This window comes from Aristolochia californica, unplaced genomic scaffold (genome assembly GCF_029961685.1).
Source record: "Aristolochia californica isolate CCGP_79_NKW_82.1479 unplaced genomic scaffold, dmAriCali1.0.hap1 SCAF_4, whole genome shotgun sequence".
NCBI classification, from domain to species: Eukaryota; Viridiplantae; Streptophyta; class Magnoliopsida; order Piperales; family Aristolochiaceae; genus Aristolochia; species Aristolochia californica.
In genome coordinates this window covers 3,034,181-3,054,491 of record NW_027182103.1, presented here as the reverse complement: position 1 = coordinate 3,054,491, position 20,311 = coordinate 3,034,181, and the positions used below count along the sequence as shown (strand labels likewise).

General features: G+C 38.0%; 2 protein-coding genes across 3 annotated transcripts; both read right to left on the bottom strand.

Moving 5' to 3' along the window:
* Positions 1-731: 731 nt before the first annotated feature.
* On the bottom strand, positions 732-8,040 carry LOC137963516 (uncharacterized). The gene is made up of 3 exons (XM_068810627.1): positions 7,895-8,040; positions 7,037-7,222; positions 732-1,374 (listed from the first exon to the last, which is right to left on the bottom strand). The coding sequence occupies exons 2-3, from the start codon at positions 7,216-7,218 to the stop codon at positions 1,188-1,190; spliced, it is 369 nt and encodes a 122-aa protein (XP_068666728.1). The 5' UTR covers positions 7,219-7,222; positions 7,895-8,040; the 3' UTR covers positions 732-1,187.
* A 286-nt stretch (positions 8,041-8,326) lies between these two features.
* LOC137962986 (uncharacterized) lies at positions 8,327-18,999 on the bottom strand. 2 transcript variants are annotated; one of them, XM_068810149.1, is made up of 6 exons: positions 18,239-18,999; positions 17,886-17,994; positions 17,618-17,738; positions 16,783-17,502; positions 14,662-16,537; positions 8,327-9,111 (listed from the first exon to the last, which is right to left on the bottom strand). In XM_068810149.1, exons 1-6 carry the CDS (start codon positions 18,420-18,422, stop codon positions 8,684-8,686), a joined length of 3,438 nt encoding a protein of 1,145 aa, XP_068666250.1. In that variant the 5' UTR covers positions 18,423-18,999; the 3' UTR covers positions 8,327-8,683. The 2 variants fall into 2 exon arrangements, with proteins under 2 accessions (XP_068666250.1, XP_068666251.1); XM_068810150.1 differs by having other exon boundaries at positions 14,671-16,537.
* Positions 19,000-20,311: the final 1,312 nt, after the last annotated feature.

Sequence of the window (20,311 nt, the reverse complement as noted above, 5' to 3'; positions counted from 1 at the left end):
GAGTTTCAAATTTTAAACTCGGTTATATATCATATATTAAATTATTAGTGTGTACAATTAAAAAATTAGTGAAAAATGGAGAATAAGTTTATTAATTAAATACTTTGATAGATTTGATAGTTTTATTTAATTTTTTAATTAAAAATAAGATAAATAATTTAACATTTTAAAAATAAAAATATTAAATTAATTAAATATAATATATATATATACACCTAAATAAACATGACTACTTTTATAATATCTAAATTACCACTCTTAAATTAGTAATTTAATATTCTATTAAAAATCATGAATATAATAAATAAATAAATAAAATAAGATATTTTATTAATAAAATAAGATAAGAGTTTTGTTTAGTCTAAATTAATACAATAATTACAATGAAAATATCAATTTAATTAATTATAAAAATAGAATACTTAAACAAAAATGTTTACTCTAAATACTTGATCAATATCTTAATTATCACTTTTAAATTAATAATTTAAAATAATATTAAAAATCATAAAAATAATAAATAAATAAGATAATTTATTAATAAAATAATATAAATATTTTCATTAAAATCCAACTGAATTAGTTTAATCTCGACTTCGAATGAGATGAATTCAGGCGAACCAGTTGAGGTTAATCCAATTACTCTCGGAGGTTGAACGGGATTTGTCTCTCTCCTGTGCAGTACAAAACAACTGAGCAACATTTCAATTTTCGTCGTGAAGAAAGATTCAGTCCCCATAATCGTTCTTCAATAACATTCACAATCTTCATCTTGCCAAAAATTAGATTTCCCTTGAAAAAATCTTATATGTACAAATTTAAACTAAAAAGGAAGATCTTCTCTCCTTGGCAGGGGAACAACAAGCAAAAAAAGTGCAAGTCATAATTCATCCGGCTCAGCTTACTTTAAAAGAGAAGAAATCTGGCAATCCATTGGAAAAACGATTGAAGTATCAGGGCAACAGCTGTTCTAATGAAATCAAAGAAATAAGAGCAGAGTAAACACATTGTCATGAAGCAGGTGAGAAAGATCATCTAATCAACAATTTATTGTGAGGGAAGTTATCCTTCTTATGCTGACTAAATCAGCTCAAAATTTAGCAACAAAATCAAAGGAAGCTGATAACTTTAACCACCCCTTTGAATAGCTCGACTAACGTACATGGGATGCCACTGAGAGGATTTCTTCAGGGATAGTAGCCGGTGAATGTGAAACCTCTTCCAACAATCTCACCAACACAAAACCACGCAAAGCACTCAAGTCCAAAGAGGGCAGCAATGCCAGCATCCTCAACCTTCAGATCCCCCCTGTTCTTCCACAAATGCTTCACATAATCAACTTCCTTCCAGAATGTTTCAGTACGTCCTGGAATACTGCATGCAGAAAAGAGATTTAAGTCAGCATGTAACATACCCAGAAGGCATGCAAAATAAATAGAAATTTTGCCATCTTCAGAATAAATGTCATTTTCTAAACCATCAAAAAATTACTTTAGTTGGAACCTTAACAGTTCCAAATCCTGTATACTGATCTATAAGAAACATTTCAAGAGAATCATAATGGAGAATAAGAACATTAACTTCACAAAGCAACAGAAAAAAGGGTAACAAGTGGTAGCAGGCTCAAAATTTACCACAACCAACGATCAAGAGTGTTTTCATTTAGCAACCACAGGAAAAGAAGAAAAAAATATAGTTCAGAGTTTGACAAAGAAAACAGAACAGATTGATTCATAAATATATTCGCTGGTCCAACAGCCTGATTTTGTTTGTCACATAAAGTACGTACAAATAACCATACATGTAGTCCCAAAGACAGCCCAAGCCGGCAAGAACAAGTCTCTTAATTTTCTCTTTAGAAAGCAGCATAGTCTTTGAATGCAACAACTAATGATAGTTGTTCTAGTTCTTAAGTGGCTCTTCCTTGTCCCAGTGGGAAGCAGCAACACCTTTAATGCTCTAAATTCTTTACTTCCATGAGGATATGGTATTCTTCCTTATTCAGTTTTTTGTATTCATATCACAGTTGTTATTTAGCATTTGGTGGTTCCTATATTTTTCTTTTTCATGAAGATCCATAGGCTTTCTTAGTAAAGCGAATTTCTCCCTTGACTTCAAACTATTTAACTACTGAACCCATGCTACAGGCTGAACTTTGCACTAATTATTTCTACGCCATTCAAAACAATAATATTTGTTTTCCATGCAAAATTTATCAGATTGCAAGTCATATGATACTTCTTTTTATTTTGAATGTTGAATACACACGTGCACACCCCTTAACCCCTGGGGATACTTGAACCCAAAACCTCACACTAGAAACTCCTATGTGACCATTAAGCTAAATTTCCCAATTCACAAGTCATCTGATACATTAGTGCTAAATTCACTAAAACCTCCGTATTTCCAATCACCCTCCACAATAAATTTTAACCCAATGACATGTGCATTCTTTTATCCAAAAGACACTACTGCATCTAGGTACAAAAATAGGTTTGTAATTCCACTGCCACAAAATAAACCCATAAAAAGAGTTGCAGTGAGGAGTTGAGCTGGAAATCATCGTTCTTACCGCAAATTCTAAGAAACTTGTACATGACATAGAAGATACTTAAGAATATTTGCTATATGCCAATGAGAATCTGAAACTTTTAGTGATAAATAATAAACTGAAGTCTCAAGTAACTGGATCAAAAGTTACATTTTTAACACTCATGAGTATGATTCCCTTAATTCAGTTGAGTACATCAAATTTAGCTATTTTTTTAAACAAAGGGGGAATTTTATGAGGAAGAAAAGCCCCAATGGCAAGAGGATACAAACTAAAGAAGACAAAGCAATGGGATAAAAAAAGAAAATACATTAATAAGCAAGGGAGTAGGAATACCCATAAGAGGGTATTGTTGGGAGACTCCTTCCCTTGCAAGTCAATCTGCTGTTGAGTTGCCCTTATGCGGGATGTATAGTAACAACACAGCTAACAATGTCCATAACGTCATAGTAGTACCAAATGAGGCACCACGGAGAAGTATATCAGTGAGACACCCAATTGACAATGCAAGATGAGTCATTGTCAACCATCAAAGGCTTGGAGAAAGAGGATCTAAGGCCCTCAAGGACAGCTCTCAACTCTGCTCAACAGAATCTGCATGCCCAAAGGGTGGCAGAGAGAACAAGCATGAACCCACCATCACAGCCATGGATCACTTTTTTCTTTTTGGAAGAGCAAGTGAGTTTTATTTAGCAAAGATGGAAGAAAGGGACAGCTATGGATCATTTCACATCTGACAGCAGGTCCCAGCCTGGCAGCCTCCCTTTTGAACTCCTATCGAAATTTTATTGTATACACTATTTGAGGTGGAACCTACTCAATCTCCTTCATACGTAAAGGAGAATAACTGGCCACAATTCTCCGGGGGACTTTTTTTTTTTTTTTTAAATGAGTTCTCCAGGGGGACTTGGATAATAGCACTGGACAAGTTATTAAGGTTCAGGAATTTACTAGCCTAAAGTAAGAGATAATTGATGAATCTTCCTATGGTAACTCCAGTTGAGTAAAAGTGACCCTGAAAAGTGCAATTGTCCCTTTCTTTCCCCAATACCTAAAAATGGCACCCATGGAAAGTCTCTAAAGGATATAAAATTTAGCTACTATTAGGGGTGGCATCGAATCGAGCCGAGCCCGAACCCGCCTATATTCAAGCCAGATTTGATTTAAATATTTCGAATTCGAGCTCGAACCGAGCCTAGCCTCGAGCCTAAAATTGTAATCGAGCTCCAGCCCAATAATTTTAACTGAGTTCGAGCTTGAGCTCCAGCCGAGTTTCCACCTATATTTAAAATTTTGCATAAAATACATGTCAAATAAATCGTATATAAAATTATGCATAAATTTTACTTAAAATTGGGCGTAACCCCTACATAAAATTGGGTATGACCCCTACATGAACCTTGCATAAAATTGTCTATACACTGTATAAAATTGTTCATATATACTGCATAGTATTATACATAACCTTCATTCAATAATAATTATGAGGTTTAACTGATAAATATCATTTTATAAGCAATGAGATCATCAGCAAGTTATAATACAGGAAAGGTGAGACTAGGACCAATACTTTAAGCTGAAAATTTGGCTTTACTAGAATTAGCTCCTGCGTTGAGGAAAAAAAGGCTGAAAAAGATATGCAATTTGTGAAGAGGAGCCCTGACAATGGACCTAATATATGATTGATTGGGATGGAAGAAAACAAGTCATGCAGCTGAGCATCAAAATGGGTACAAGGTTTTGTCAATGATGGTGATGATAAGAACACATCAGTAACATGCAAGACAGTAAGAAAACATACATTAGCAACAACTGTCACTTCCCCTTCGATAAATCTTTGCTATTTTAGTTAGGACATACAACGAGAATACAAAAGATAAAAAAAAAAACAAAAACAAGTAGGCTAAGAGAGATGTAAAATGGCCAGATTTGAACCCATAAATCTCCACTAACAGTGGTGCCTTACCATTAGGCCACAAAGCCTCACTTTTACCGACTCCTGAAAGCTATAACTGAACAATGATTTAAAGTACCATAGTGGACATTCAAGATTGCTTTCTCAAAGGCATAAGCATCTACCAAATACCATAAAAACAAACAGAGAAGACATGTAAATGACAGCCTATTTTATTTAATGTTTATTAGTCCAAGACTGCAAAGTGAACAAGCATTCCCTAAAACCCCTTTTCTCATTTAATTCCACTATTACTTGCATGTGACGTTTCATCAAAGTTGAGCTGTGATTTTTACTAACATCAATGAGATAGTTTAAGAGGCCTTGCAATTTTACCTGAATAAGGAAAGGTAAAATCTTCTCTCATCCCTCTTTGTTCATGAAAGCAGGCTTTGCCAATCATATCTTGCATAGAATCGTGATGGAGCTTCTAACGTGATTGAAAGAGGAAGACTAGTAGGGAATTGAGAGAAGAGAGGGAGGTATTCTGCGTGAGGTTCCCGAATCAAATGAATGATTGGACAGTGATTGGAGAGCACGAAAAACCCTTAATCATTATAGAAATTATCAATGCAATGAAAATCAGGAGAATAGAAGATGAACAGGAGAAGAACATACTTGATTACAGCAGCAGATCAACAAGGAGTTCAATGATTTATGATTTTCTCACCAGAATTTCTTTTGTGATACATTTTCAATCTGAAGTACTTGTCGATTCCTCGGATGAGCTCTGGATTCCAGCTGCGAGAAATTCACCCTCTTGGAAGAAGCTATGGAAATGAAGATGTTGAAAAGTGAAGACGGCGAAGAGCGAAGACGAACATGGTAGAGAAATGGGAGACAAGGCAAGATCGCTCTGATTTTGTGGTTATTGTTGAGGGAAAGTCGATGGAGAGGAAGAGGAGTCGGGTGGTTGCCCTAGTTTCTCGACGAATGCCTCTGCTGCTGAATGCCACCCGAAGAGTCGAGACAAACGCCTCTCTTGACCAATCCCCCAAGCTCACCGGTTTAAGTAAATGAAACGGAACTCCAAATCCAATCTTGAACTCGATTCGAGATCAGAAATTTTCGAACCGAACCAAGCCGAACTCCAGCTATTCGCGAACCGGCTTGGTTCGATGCCACCCCTAGCTAATATGCCTAAGTAGGGTTGCGAATCAAATTTGGTGTTCACCTTCCTTTGGTTTCTGAGATGGATTTCCACTTTTAGGCCTTAAAACTCGACAAAGATGCCTCAAACTGAAAATCCAACCCAAAAGCCAAAGGATGGCACATAACAAGATGACTTGGAATCCATTTTGAGATATGATGCTGTATATCCAATGCCCCAGGCAGGACACATCAAGAATTGAATCCAGCCCATCTTTGGCCAAAAAGATTACTGTTTTATTTCTAGACATGTGAAAACATTTACCAAATGGTCTGACATACTGTAATTCTCACCCTTAATCATTTCAGCTACAAAGACCAATACCAACAAGTAAATGACTTGACAGAGTTACCAACATGAGATTGTAATTCAGTAATATTAATAGATCCATGGTTTCAGCATCGGCCTGGGTATCCAAAAACCTGAAATAGTAAAGCCGATGAGGTGGATAGAAGACCAAGTGTCAGCTTGTATTGGCCTATCCATCTCATCAGACACTTCAAAATCCATATGTATGTGCTAATCCTTCAGGGTTCAGAGGTAAAGCTAATGGCAGGTCAGTGGAAGACTGGGAAACAAAGCCATGAGGAGTGAAAATGGTCTTCTATGAGATGTGTAATGAAAACTATTAGCCTCACCTGAGATTTGTAATTTAGTGATTGCCTGATAAGTTGCATGCATTTCTTCTACACGATCCCCTTTGATTGCACAAGAAATGTGGAGGTCAGTGTCTCCATAAGCACAGGACACATCCGTGATAGATATCAGTAATAGAGATAATCTAGAATAGAACTGGTTCTAAAACATAAACCCAAAAAGTGATAAATAGATATGGCCATTCAGGACACATCTACATAAATCCGGTCCACTAAAAGAGTGTGATTTTTTTACTTTTCTAATTGTGCTGCCACCAACAATTATGAAGTGAGGCAAGCGGTTGAGTAATGACCGTATATCAAATGAAAATGCAGCAGAAACAAACAAAGCCATATCAAGAAGGGATCATAATCCGGTGATTTGATTACAATTCTTAATGGCCAGACAAGAGTTCTGGATAGAACATCTTCACCACCATAGGGCTTACACAAGGCAAAAATGTCAACCATCGTTGGTTCTTTTTTTACTAGACAGCAAACAATTGTAGAGGTGAATTTGGAAACTAACTATTTCGGCAGTAATGCATAATCCAAGGACTGGATCCAACATAAGATAGACAAACAAAGCTGAATGTTCCCTTTCTGAAAAGTAATATAGATGAAAAACAGAGGATGACTGATTTGTCCCCGTATGTTAGTGAAATGAAAGATGAGAGAATGTATACAAGTAGTAATAACATAGTTAATTTTGCCCAACATCTTATCTTGTTTGTCAAAACACTAACCTGGCGAGACGAGTGTAAAATAGTTGTTTGGATAGTTCATTGCATTTCTCCTCGGTGGGTGGATGCTGAATGTACTGCTTATTCTGCTCCAACAACTGCCTATAGTAAGCAGATCCATGTTTTGCCACAAACTGGGAAGTTTGGACCGCTTTGGATTGCAATTGCATCAATTTTGATGCCATCGTCCTACAACAAATTTCAGCGAACAAACAAAACGTAGAGATGATAAGTTAGAAAACTCACAATGATGGGTCAGAACCACAAAGAGACCCATACATAGCACATTACACAATCAATTGAAGAACATAATACTAGCTTACTGCAGAACCCGTTGACATTTTGAACAAGCACAAAAACATAAGAACTAAAAATTGCATAATCATTTATTAAGTATGTCAGAATGAAAAGGCCATGATATTGAAAAAATACCCCAGCCAAAGCTAGTATCCGAAATCATATAAAACTTATATCAAAACAGCAAACTACCAACGTGATGACACGCAACATCCGAAATGAGGACACGCAACATCGGAAATGATGACCGCAACATCAATATCCGGCAGTAACAACATTTACCTAAACTCATTTTTTTCCAGATGAAAACCCACATATCAGACCAACCTCCGCCAAAAAAAACACACCAAAAAGTCCAAAAAATAAAAAAAATGCAAACAAGCGAGATACCCATAATCCAATTCTTCCTTGACACAAACAAAAAGCTTCGTCTGAAACAGGTTAAAAAATGCCCATACTGAGCAGATCCACAAAAGGGGACCCAAAAACAAGACAATCGGATATGATCTATAGCCTAAATAGTATCCAAGATCGTAGCACTCAAGTGAAAGACAAATGCATTACCTCTATTTCGTGCGTACAATTGATAGAGACGCAGGAGAAGAGAACTTCACAATTATCGCCGCTCCTTCACACCGAGGGTTTTCCTTCAGAAGCGCAGATAGTGATCAGTGCGTTTCTTTTATCTCTCGCTTGCCGCAGCTCCAGTCAGGTAAAAGGGCTGATTTCTAATTTGTTCTTGTTTGGGGATATAATTTTGTAAATCGGTCTTGAATGTGGTACTTGTGGCATCTCAATGATGCCGACCCAAACCCGGTTTAAACCTAAATGGTGTGATTGGGGAGGATTTATAGAGAATTTAAACCTCTACAAATATAGATCAAGTTTGCCCATATCACTATAAGAAAATCAAGATTGAATACACCCAACAAAGGTGATTCTACTAAGATGATTGGGCAGGAATTTAGACTAAATACAAACAATTGAAACCTTGAGATAAATTTTTTCTTCAAATTAGATAGTACACATTCACATATGAAGTGAATGGTTGCTGAAGGGGGGGGAGAGGTCATGAGACTTATTGGATTGATAATATATGTACAAGAGCAACCAAAAAAGTTTGAGATCTGCACACAGAACGCCTATTTTTCATCAAAACAGACGGGTCAGTAATCTAATTCCTCTCGTGGAATCACCCAAAATACAAATTAATTTATACAGTGATTATGTGAGCAACACGACGTGGTGTTTCTTACAAATAATTGAGGACTATCAGAAACCGAAAGGGGCCTTCTTTGCACTCCGCCCCCACTCCAAATGTGAAAATCTCTTAAATTACCAACCCTTTCTGTATTACATCACCGTGCAATTGCACTTAGATTCCAGCTTTGGGGGTTTAGTACTGTCAGGCCTTGCAGGGGCCGCTGAATCATCTACCAGATTCTCCTCCATTTTCTCATTTTCATCCTTTCTTGATGGGTTCTTTGAATTCGAGTCCAGACGCCTGTGTCTGAGCTTTTGAGCTTTGGGGGTTCCTTTCAATGGCCGTCTGCGTGGGTCCTTTTTGGGAGAGTGTGCACCCAAGATAGTCACAGTGGGTCTGGAACCTTCAAGGGCATCTACAGGGACCGAGTTTTCCCTTTCCTTTGCAATTGTTGCAGCTTCATATGCCAGGTCCTGAATGATTGATCTGCAGAAGAGTATCGTATCAGTTGCTTCTTCCAACGTCAGGCTTCTTGCTTTTCGTCCTTTGGGTCTCTCAACCATGACGGTAGACTCTTCTGTGAAACAAGAAGAATATTGACACTTTGGTCAGTAATCACATTGAGTAGGCAATCTCTACGTCAGTTTTTGACAATTTAATGGAGTTATGTCAAGAGAACTAAAAAAAGTATCATCCAAGCTCTTTCTTCGTTCCCAACAACATATATGCGGCGGGCTTAACATACAAAAATAAAATAAAATAAAATAAAACAGAAACAGAAAAATAGAAACTGGAGACTAGCTGCAAAAAAAATAAGATGACCATTTCAGTTAGATTGGGAAATCAAGCATGAGCAACCTATATACCTCCAAAATTTCTTCGAGAACAACTCCTGCTGCTCAGTCCTGAGACACATTCATGTAATTAATTATCAAGGTTTGTATGCCAAAGGCAAACCTTTCAACTCAGACATCTAAATCTCCACAGAGGGTCCAGCAGGTGCAACCCAGGGTTCCTAAGAACTAAAATTTGTGCACTGCTCTCATCCACAAGAAAGCTTAAGATTTTTGTCAAAGAAGTCCTGAGTAAATCAACTAAAAACTTTCTACTACTTTGCATTCATTTTTTTCACAGTAATCACCTCCATGAGAAAAAGATCAAAGTGGATTTAACATTTTCATAAATTATGTTTGTTGATTACGACCTTGAACATGATGTTTAAATTCCCAGTTCTCTAGATTTATGCAATAATAAATTACACAGATGATGTGCACTTTCCGACCATATAATAACTGATATATCATAACTTTAACCATAGGAAATGAGCTCTACTGAGCCTCCCTCAATATCTCTTTACATGTTCCTATTTATAATAACCACTCACAGGAAAATGTGATTGCACCAATACTTCGAATATTGAGATAAAGAAAACTTATTGACAATTCCAATTTTCACAGATGCTGAACCAAGGGATTAAATAAAATCAAACACAGAGGCTGGTAAAAGATATTACTTTGTTCTTTAATAGACACTGAAACAAAAATTTATCCCTAGGCTTTTAGATAGAATTGTGGGGAGAGGGACCCCAAATCACACATTCGATGCCCAGATTACTTTGCTCTCTTCTTCCTCCTAATACGAAGATTCTGTGGCAACTACTAATAATATTTTTTTGCAAGAGGCTTTTAATGTTAGTACTAATTCAACAAAAGATCCAGTACGAAGGATCTAATTCCAAAAACAATAAGATGATAAAAATCAAAATCTAGCTCTTAGCACCATTCTATTCATTTTGTTTTCATCACATTCCTCTCTGTCTAAGAGTAAATACAATTAAAGCCAAAAAGAAGAAATAATGAAAGTAATGCACCGAGTGATCAATAGAAGTGGGTAGTGAAAGAAGCTAGAAGAACATAACAGCAAAAGAAAACAGAGGCATAATGTTGCAAATTGGTGGACCTTTGAATCAGAATAAAAGCACACATCTTGCAGCCTCTAAACTTTCTATTTCTGACAGAGTAACTGACAAAATCTCTACCTGTATTTTAGGCTTCTGATCACTCAATGAAATTCAATAAAAATATTTTCAGTTCTTTAAACAGAAAAACTAAATATGACATTTCATAACGATTTATTTTTAAGTAAATCTCAAACAAGAATTTGTCAGTAAGGTTATTTGCAAAGAAACCTTTTTCTGCAAGCAAATCTCTTACAGAGTTAATGTTAGCTTTCCTCTTGCCAATTAAAATGGCTAGGGGCTAAGAATTCTTTAATAGATGATGCCAATGCAACAAACAGAAACATCATGGATATTTTATGACTTTCTTTGATATGTAATAAACCTAAATTCAGGATGATTGCATCAAGATTTACGCAGACTTCTTCGCCCCAAAAGGTAATATCATCTTCAAAATTGGTGATCTCAACATCTCAGAAAACCTACTTTTCTTCTCTTTTTATTTTATTTCCTTGCCACTTATCACAAATGTCATCAACATACTGTAATAGTTATCATGATACTTGTTAAGGAATAGTCCCACATGGATTAGTGAGTACAAAGATCTTGAGTTTATTAGTTGGGAAAGAGGTTTCATAAGTTGACTAGTCATTTTGGGATAGGGCCTTGGACCCAATTTAACACGGTATCAGAGCAGGTATTCATATGTGGGCCTACACCTAAAAACTATCTACTTGTAGAGCCACAAAAGAGAGCCTACACCTAAAACTATCCACATGTAGAGCCACAAAAGAGGGCCTACACCTAAACTGCCTACTCCTAAATTATCCACTTGTAGAGCCACAAAAGATGGTCTACACGTGAGGGGGAGTGTTAAGGAATAGTCCCACATGGACTAGTGAGTACAAAGATCTTGAGTTTCCTAAGTTGACTAGTCATTTTGGGATAGGGCCTTGGACCCAATTTAACAATACTCTTGAACCTTCTCTTTTTTAGATAAAATCTGGACTTTTTGTTTAGGCTCCTGAGTGTAGAAAACCAAGTTTGTTTCTTATATTTTTTTGAACAATTGAACAAGTAAATTTGCCCCCAAGTAGGAGACTATGGGAGCATTCTGGATGTTCCATGTTTCTAAAGCCCATTAACTGAGCAAGGTTGGGTCCCACTTATCCCCATGGCTTCTTTCTGATTAGGGGTCAGTCTAGAAATTGTCTTCTGCTCTCCAGAAGCAGTGTCTTGCACAGCATTTTTAAAGACAGATGTATAAAGGCTCTCCATAGGCTCTCTATGCTGTTAACAATGTGTGAAGGTGCCTCCAGGTCGGGAGTAGCCTGTACTTTTATAATTTTATCTGGGATACTATGCTTGCCAGAATTTTCTTTTGTCCTCCACTCAGAAATTCTGCAGACCAAAAAAATCCTGCAGATCTGAATATTTAGTGCTTTTGGAAAGTAAAGAGAAATACACCGTTTCTTATCCACAGTTTCCTCTTCAGAGTTGGAAGCAGTGTCTTTCTTGAAGGAAGACATGAAAACTTCAACAGCTTCAGGCAACCTGATTTATCTCATCCCGAAATGTCTTCTTCTGTAACATTTATGGCCCAAGAGTGGCCGTGCAATTATATCAAAGTAGTTTTTAAGTTCACCATCTTTTGCACATTGAAACCGGGAAGTTCTTGTGCATTTACCAAAGCCTATCTCTTCAAAATATCAGGTTTGACTTCTGGTAGTTTTTTTTTTTGTTTTTTTTTTGTTTTTTGTTTTTGTTTTTGTTTTTGTTTCATTTCACAGAAGTTAGCTTGTCTTTTCCTTTCTGACCCACTCTTTCAGGTTCATGGTGGGTGATTCCCCAGAGAGACTTCTCCATAGTTGCTGATTTTGGTTTGTTTTCAGTTGTGTTGCTCGATCATCTTCTTCCTAAGTCTTCTCATTCTCCCTCTCAGACACTTCATCGCTCCTCAATCTACAGCCCAAAATTCTTCAGAACCTTCAGCAAATCTCTCAAGTGGTACAGAGGTAACTTTAAGTTATTGCTCTAGTAGCAACCAGTTTCTAGAATAATTATCCCATCCTCCCTTTAGCAATACGTTGAGAACATATAGAATAATTAACTTACTGAACAACAAATTGAAGGAGTCGGAGTCCTATCCACTACCTCCATTGCTGTCCAATCAAAACTCTTTTCAGATTCAGAGCAGACATCCCAGACTATTAGCATCCTACCTCAAACCAAATAGGACTCATATTTGAGAGAACCAACTCAATGTGACTTTGCAAATAAACCCACTATTTTGACCCAAAAGTTTCTGGCTTCAGTTTAGTCCTCTGTAACCCTCTAGTTTTTAACCTGAACCAACCAATTTGCCCATATTATACATATTTCGCAAAAATGTGATCATGTGACATACAGAAACATGTAAAACATAAGGAAAGGTAATAACAATAGCTTTGTCTGAACCATTAACTTATAAAACAGAACATTAGGTATGAAAAAATCAAAGAATAGAGTAGTGAGATAGGTTATTCAAGTATTATGTATGAAAAATCAGACAGATTTGTCAGGATCCACTTTATGATAGGTAATCCTCCAAGGTATAATAATGAGTAAATCAACCATGGACAAAAAATAGCCCTCGTAAAAGCCAATACGAGATTGTCTTAAACCACGCCACCATATATAATGTTCAAGCAACAGATTGCAGCCAAACTTGAGAGCCCTACTACTAGTCCAAGTGGAAATAGTGATCCATCCACATCCACCATTCAAATAATAAAGATATAGACCAACTCAAACGACTGGAAGAGACCAAGCAACCTTGGCCAGTTAAATATAAGCATAAATCCTAACAAAAAGTTAGACCTAGTAACAAGAGATTGTGTCCAACCGTGCCACCATATAATGTTCTAATAACAGATTAAAGTCAATGCAGAGCCATGATAATAGTCTTAATAGAAATTGTGATCCAACCAACATTCACCATTCAAATAATAAAAAAATGGACCAACATAAACAACAAGAAGAGACTAAAACAACCTTAGCTAGTGAATCTGTACACCTGAAAGTACATCTCCAAACAAGAAGTTCTAAGAACAAACACTGTAGACAACTGACTTTACATGACCTTAGAACTTAATTCACAAATAAAATGTTAATCGTGACCTTCACCACTCATAATGTCAGGGTAAGTAGAAAGGTCCTCGTTTTCCTCCCACCATTAATCAGGAAAGGTGGCTAAAAATAAGCTCAATCTGAAGCCGTGACATCTTACACCTTAGATTACAACCATAAACAAACTAGTAAAACATAGAATCAGTAAATAAGAGTTAGAGGCCCTTAGATAAATATGATCACAGTCATTATCTCCACAAAACAGCCTACACAAGTGTAAAGGAGGAGATTTGAGAGAGAAAAGTTTCAGAAAAGAAGAAGGAGAAGAAGCAGCAAGAGCTGCGTTAGAGTTTGTGTCAGAAAAGTATGAGCTCTCCCCTTTTATTCACCACTTAAGCCATAATCACAGAAAAGACAGAAATACCCTTAGTTAGAAAAACTCCTATAACTCATAAAATACAACTCAGAATTATATGAAACTCGAAACATATGAGCTTAATGAAAATATCTATCTAACAGAACCATGCTAAAATCAATCAGTATATGTAAAATGACTAAAATACCCTCGAAATGGAATTATAACAACAAGAGAAGGTCTGAAGCCAAATTTTGTTATGAAGGTTCTGACTTCATATTTGGATCAATGGCAACAAAACAGTGCAGAATATAGTTATTTAAAAAAGACTGAAAAATGGCTTCGAATCAAATTATAGATGCTACAAATTGTCAAACAGTGGTAAACTAAAAACGTATTGGCGTTTACTGAGAGAGAGATATTAAATAAACATTATTAAATACTAGGAAATTATTACCATTCATGTAAGAAGTTTAGTCAAAAAGAACAAAGCTGTTTAAATGAACTCAGATAAGAGGAGACTAAATGGTCGGAGATTGGTTGGTTGAATCTTATTAGCCACTACAATTCTCCTGCCTAAAACCCAGGAAGTTTAGTCCACATACAGAAAAGCTTGAATTATAGAAGTAAAGGTAATGAAAAATAAGGAGCAACTGACTATATGGAATGGAAAAATTCAAACCAACATTTAACTGGGTAAAACATACCATTTATACCTTGACCATTATCTGTCATGTCAGATTCTGAGGCTGAAACAGGAGCATCTTTATCTATGACTGCAGAGTCTGAAGAATTTTGTGCTGCTTCTGTTGTATTTTTTGAATCTGGGGAAGCCAAATCTTCATTTTGTGAAGACATGGTACTTGTGAGGCTCTCTTCTTTTTCTCTGGCTACTATAAACATGCAGTCAGGTGTTGAAGCACCAGAAACTTCAATCTCATGGAGATTGGCTGTCACTGCTGCTTCTTTATCAATCACAAAGGTCTCAACTTCTGCAATTGGTACCCCCATGTCCAAGAAATCCTTTGAAATGCTTGAGAAATTTCCTTCAGCATTTTCCATTGCACAACAATGTGCAGAATTCACAATATCTGCCCCAGAAGCATCCACAAACTGGATACTCTGAACATTGGTTGATAGGTCTAAAGCAGTAGTTACTACCCTTGCATTGGCAGACTGGTCAGGCTTATCATCTTCCAGCATAGATTTACCTCCAAAAGAAATATCCGTATTATCCATATTGACACTTTCAAAAGCTCCAGTATCTGCACTTCTCACTAATCTCACTTCGTTTAATGGTCCATTTGCCAAATCCACAGCCGAATCAAGAAGATGGTTACCACTCATGTTTCTGGCGTGAACCAAGGCATCATGTGCATCATTTGAAAGCCCAGAAGATGATGATCTGGTGTGTAGAAGTTTTGTGTTCAAATCATCTCTTGAACTTTCCAGGTCTACCTTTTTGTTACTTAACTGTCGCTGAAAACGAGTGTCTGATTGCCTATGCGAGCTCCAATCTACAGATGAAGAGGCAGACGCGGTACCAGGCCCATTATAACTTCTCACAGAGCTTAGGCTATCCCTTACATAAGATGGATCATCACAAGGAATATTTGTGGCAGTAAAGGCTCTTCCTTGAACAACTGGCCATTTACTGCTAACTGACCTTTTCAACAGCAGAGAGATGCCTGCTCCCTCTGATCCATCAATCTTTAAGCTTGGGTGGGAAGTAAGATGCCGCAATTGGTGATTTACCATGTTGCTATCAGGTGTATTGGTTTCAACTTCTTCGAGTGCTAAAACTTGTGGACCCACAACATACTGCTCAAATTTCTCCAATGTGTTCCCCTTGAGACCAGATACCTGCACAGCCTTCCATTTGCTTGGGTCAATCAAGTTATTGCGACTGCTTTCTGGCAACACTATAACACCCATATCAGCCTGGACTTCAGAAAATTCACTTCCCTCCAGAGCCTTCTCATGAATGTTTTCAGCCTGACCTTTAAATGCTGCTAATCTATCCTTTGCAGCACAATCTGGACAGAAAGGGATATCACCCTCTACAGATCCAGTTATACAAAATTTGCTGCCACAAATTGAGCAATAATACACCACCATCTCCCCATGATTAACACCACTAACATGTGAAGATTCAGAAGTAGTCCCAGCAACTGTCTCCACAGCATGGATACTGCTGAACTTTTCATTTTCCAGGAGCTCGTGTTGACTTGAAGCATATCTGTCCTCCCTACAATTATCGAGACTTTGTTTCCCTTCTTCACCTTTGACCTGTTCGTTGACCTCATCCAACTTATCAAAGACAAATATTTCCTCTTCTTTGCCATCTGCATGTGGTGCCTTCCCCCATTCACTAGTTAGATCATCTTGCTCATGATCACTGCCTTCAGTATCAGGTGCAATACTGGCCCCCAGCTCAGAACTTGCATTACTGCTGGTAGTGACAGAAGAGTTCCTAGAGATCATTGAACGATGTGTGGAATTGGATTTTCCAACATAGAAGGTGGTGGAAGGGACACTTGATAAAAGTGGCCTGAACATATTTTGAGGACCTTTACGTTGGTCCTACATCAAGACACAAAACCAAGCATCAGAAAATATAATATGCATAATAAAAATTGGTCTCAAACTGTATGAACCAATAATGTGCAAAGAAACTGTAGTTATGTACTAGCAACGTGCAACAAGATACAAACTATAAAGTAAGCAACATTATAACATATGCAGCCTCTCTCTCTCTCTCTCTGAACATAATAGATAAAAAAAATAGATTATTATGATCAAAATGAGAATGACAATGAGCATCATACCATTTGACGAAGTGCATAATCAAAGGATCTCTTAGGAGCAGAACATGAAGAGAACGTTTTAGAGGGCTTTTTAACCACTGTCTTGCTAGAAAATGAATTACTTTTCCTTATTGCAGGTCGCTCTATGGTTCCCACTGGAAGAGATTGCAAAGAATCCATGTCATCATCCCCAGATGATGCAATTGAAGCCCTACTTTGGGTACTGAAACGGTCTCGATCATGGCTATGTGAAGAACCACTTCTAGAAGCTGTTGGTGACATAGATTGTCTGCCTCTACCACTTCTTGATGCAGGTGATACGCCTCTCACATGTGAAGCTGGCCGATCTGACAGAGAAGTCCGAAGGTTTGGCGGGGGATCTGAAGAGAAACCAGGGAGATTGGTTTGCCAAGCTCGAAGTTTGGGTGAGGCAGAATTCCCTCGACTTGTTTTCCCAGGGGAAGTCCCACTTCTCTTAGTTGAAGATAAACTTCCACTGCTTCCTGTGCTCATTCTACGGAGCGTGGGAGTAGAAGACCTAGAAGCAGGAGTCAAGGGCTTATTAGGTGGTGTAGATGGCCTACGAATGGGGGTTGTTGGCCGTAATAGGAGATTTGGACTACCATGGGGAGCAGAAGAAGCTCTTCCTCGAGATTGGAAAGTGCTGCCCCCAGACCGAGGAGAGGGGCTCAAACGATGGGGGCTCGCACTACTTCTAGTATTCCGGTGACTCGTCTCTGCCTGATACCATAAAGACAGTTATCATAGTAAAAACACTGAAACATGTTAGGATTCATACTTCTTTGACAAATGCAAAAATGAATAGTCAATAATGTTGATATTTTCGACAGCATACCAAAGCTGTCCTTGATATGGAAATGGGTTGACTTCGTGGTCTGCCCCTATGAACTGGCTTTACCAGTGGAGGTTCATCGTCCAATGAGGGGAAAAGTGGGGTGTCAGGGGGAGTTAACAACCTAAAAATACAAGAAAACCAACGGTTTGATCAGTATCACCTATTATATTTATCGTTTTCTGATTCATGTTCATGGTATAGGACCCAAAAATGAAAAAAACATTTGGAGTTATTCAACAGGAAAACAGATTCTCACTGAGCTACTCACCAATCGTAGTCATTTTTGTCACCGTCTCCATTAAGCAGATCACTGCTCTCTCCTCGCACCGGAATAGATATTCCAAGCTTGTAGTCTGAGAAGTACTTCAATTGTGTCGCTGATGAAGAAAAAAATGGATATGAAGAAAAGAAGAAAGGCGAGAACTTTAACTGTATCTATAGGAACAACAGCCAAGTCCGATGATGCGTCTTAGGAAGAAAATAATGGACTTTGCTACAAGGAATAGAGCTAGAACTTTCCATATTGAAATAAACAGACCATAGAACGCGCATACCGTTTTGAAAGCAAATGATAATCTAAGAAAAGAGCTGCAGAAGTAAATAAAGTAATAAGATAATTACAGAAGGAGTCATCAATGTCTTCAGAGGAGTGAAGCAGGAAGTTGTCTTTCTCCCTGCTATGCATATCATTGAAGAGCGCAAGATCATCATCCTTCTGTTTGAGATGTAGTCCGCTTTCCAGACTTCGTCCACGCCTGTGATTCAGTTCCCGCGGAGAGAACCGAAATGCCGGAGAAGGTGGCATGTTGCCACACCCAATTCCCTGTCAAAGAGATCAACTCAATTCACCATGTCCTTTTACACGAATTTACACCCAGCATACCCAGCACCCGGAACCAACAAACTCGCATTCTCTCCAGACGAAAAGCAACACAAAGCTTCAAAACCAAAACTTCACTTCCTAACTGCCGCTTCAGCTCAAGAGAGAAAAACCCTAACTACACTTCCACACCAAACGACCAGCTAGCAGCATCATAATTTATTCAGAAATCAGCCAGTAATACCAAAGATCTTCTACAGGGTATTTCTCCACTCAGCTCCGACAATATTCCGGCCGCAGATTGTCTTAATTCTGGATATTGAGACTCGGATCTGCCACATTTTTAAGATTTCCAAGCGACGGATCCCGAGCGAAGATCAAGTGAAGCAGCCCTAGATTTTCGCCGAATTCTCACTGAAATAACACAGAACTTTATTTTCTGCTCCCAATGTGAAGAATTACCGCGAAAGAAAACAAACGCAACGAGAAAACACACAGCGTGTGGAGATTCTGCTGGTTTCCTCGAGAGCAAGCTTTCATTCTTCTCTGCTCTGATACTGTCGTTTTTTTTTTTTCTTTTTTTTTCTTTTTTCATTTCCAAAAGATAAACGCTGCGATTATTTACAGAACTGCCACTCAGGCAGAAGATTTTTAAGGAAATTAGTTGTGAGAGTAAAATCAGTTCTCAGCGCAGTAATAATTCACGAGTCGCCTTCATGTGAGACTCGACAAACTTATGGTCCGGTCTTGCATTATTGAACCAAACCCGTTCCTTTTCCTCCCCAACCCGGTTTGAGTAACTAAAAACTTGGTGTCTTTTGGGCGCGGTGCGTCTCATATTCGTCTTACGTTAACGCATTCTCCCCGGAATCTTCCAGTTAGCTTTTTCTCCTTTTTCTCCGAGCACGTGAGATTTAAAAAACAGAAAAAAGGGAAAAAGATTCCCAAGCCCTCAATCTGAGAACTCTCTCAGAGATGTTCCGGATTAAGTATAATTAATACGTTAATTAAAGCAGATAAACACAAAAACGGAGCACAGGCAGGAGTCACGACCGGTGAATCCGTAGGGCCCACATTGAGCAAGTCAACTACTTCTCGTCTTCCCGGTGGGACCACGAGTGGAGCCCACCCGATCGAGATGTTGCGCCCATGGTACCACGAATTTGCCGCCGCGCTTTTTCTTTTCTAAAATTGCGTAATTATTCGTGGTTAGGAAGGGCGTGTTTGGCTAATTTGGCTGAAGTTGGAGGCATGTTGTGATTACTGGAATTTCTTGGACCTAACAGTAAAGGGCTAATTTAGTGATTTATTATTTTAATTGTCTTATCTGCCACTGCGTTCCGCATTAATTGGTAAGCACCACTTGGAACAAATCTGGACCGCAGGTGTGTGGGGACCATCTTGTGTCTGAAACTGGCCCTGTGGGCCAGGTTGTGTGATGTGGCTGTTAACCTAACTTGAAGAAGAAGGTTAAGGCATAATCCTTCGGTTAGGAGCAGTACTTGTCTTTGGTGGGACCGGCTGTTACGTTCGTCGCGTGTTACATAATGTCGCGTGGTACGTGCAAGCTTGACACGAGTGATTGAAAAGTGGTCTGGTCCGGTACCATAGGCCTATCTAGCTTATATTTATGACATTAAATTAGGCATATTATATCTAGGATACTATTAAAATATAATTATATTAATAATTCTACTAATATTTTTTAAGGTCAACACAAGTAAGTACATATCCACAACTTAGCCAACTCAACTCGAATTCGATAACAAAAGTATCAGGCTAAGGGTCCAACTTGACACTTCTCCAGGGTGAGTCGTCTCCAACTCATCCCAAATTCGACTACCAACTCATTAGTCGTAATTCAAATTTACCTA

Coding starts and splice junctions, on each gene's coding strand:
- LOC137963516 (XM_068810627.1), bottom strand. CDS start 7,218: ATGGCATCAAAATTGATGCAATTGCAATCCAAAGCGGTCCAAACTTCC. Junction 1,375..7,036: donor TTTTACACTCGTCTCGCCAG/GTTAGTGTTTTG, acceptor TTCTGCATGCAG/TATTCCAGGACGTACTGAAA.
- LOC137962986 (XM_068810149.1), bottom strand. CDS start 18,422: ATGCCACCTTCTCCGGCATTTCGGTTCTCTCCGCGGGAACTGAATCAC. Junction 16,538..16,782: donor ATTATGCACTTCGTCAAATG/GTATGATGCTCA, acceptor GTCTTGATGTAG/GACCAACGTAAAGGTCCTCA. Junction 9,112..14,661: donor TAATGGTCAAGGTATAAATG/GTATGTTTTACC, acceptor CTTGTTTCACAG/AAGAGTCTACCGTCATGGTT.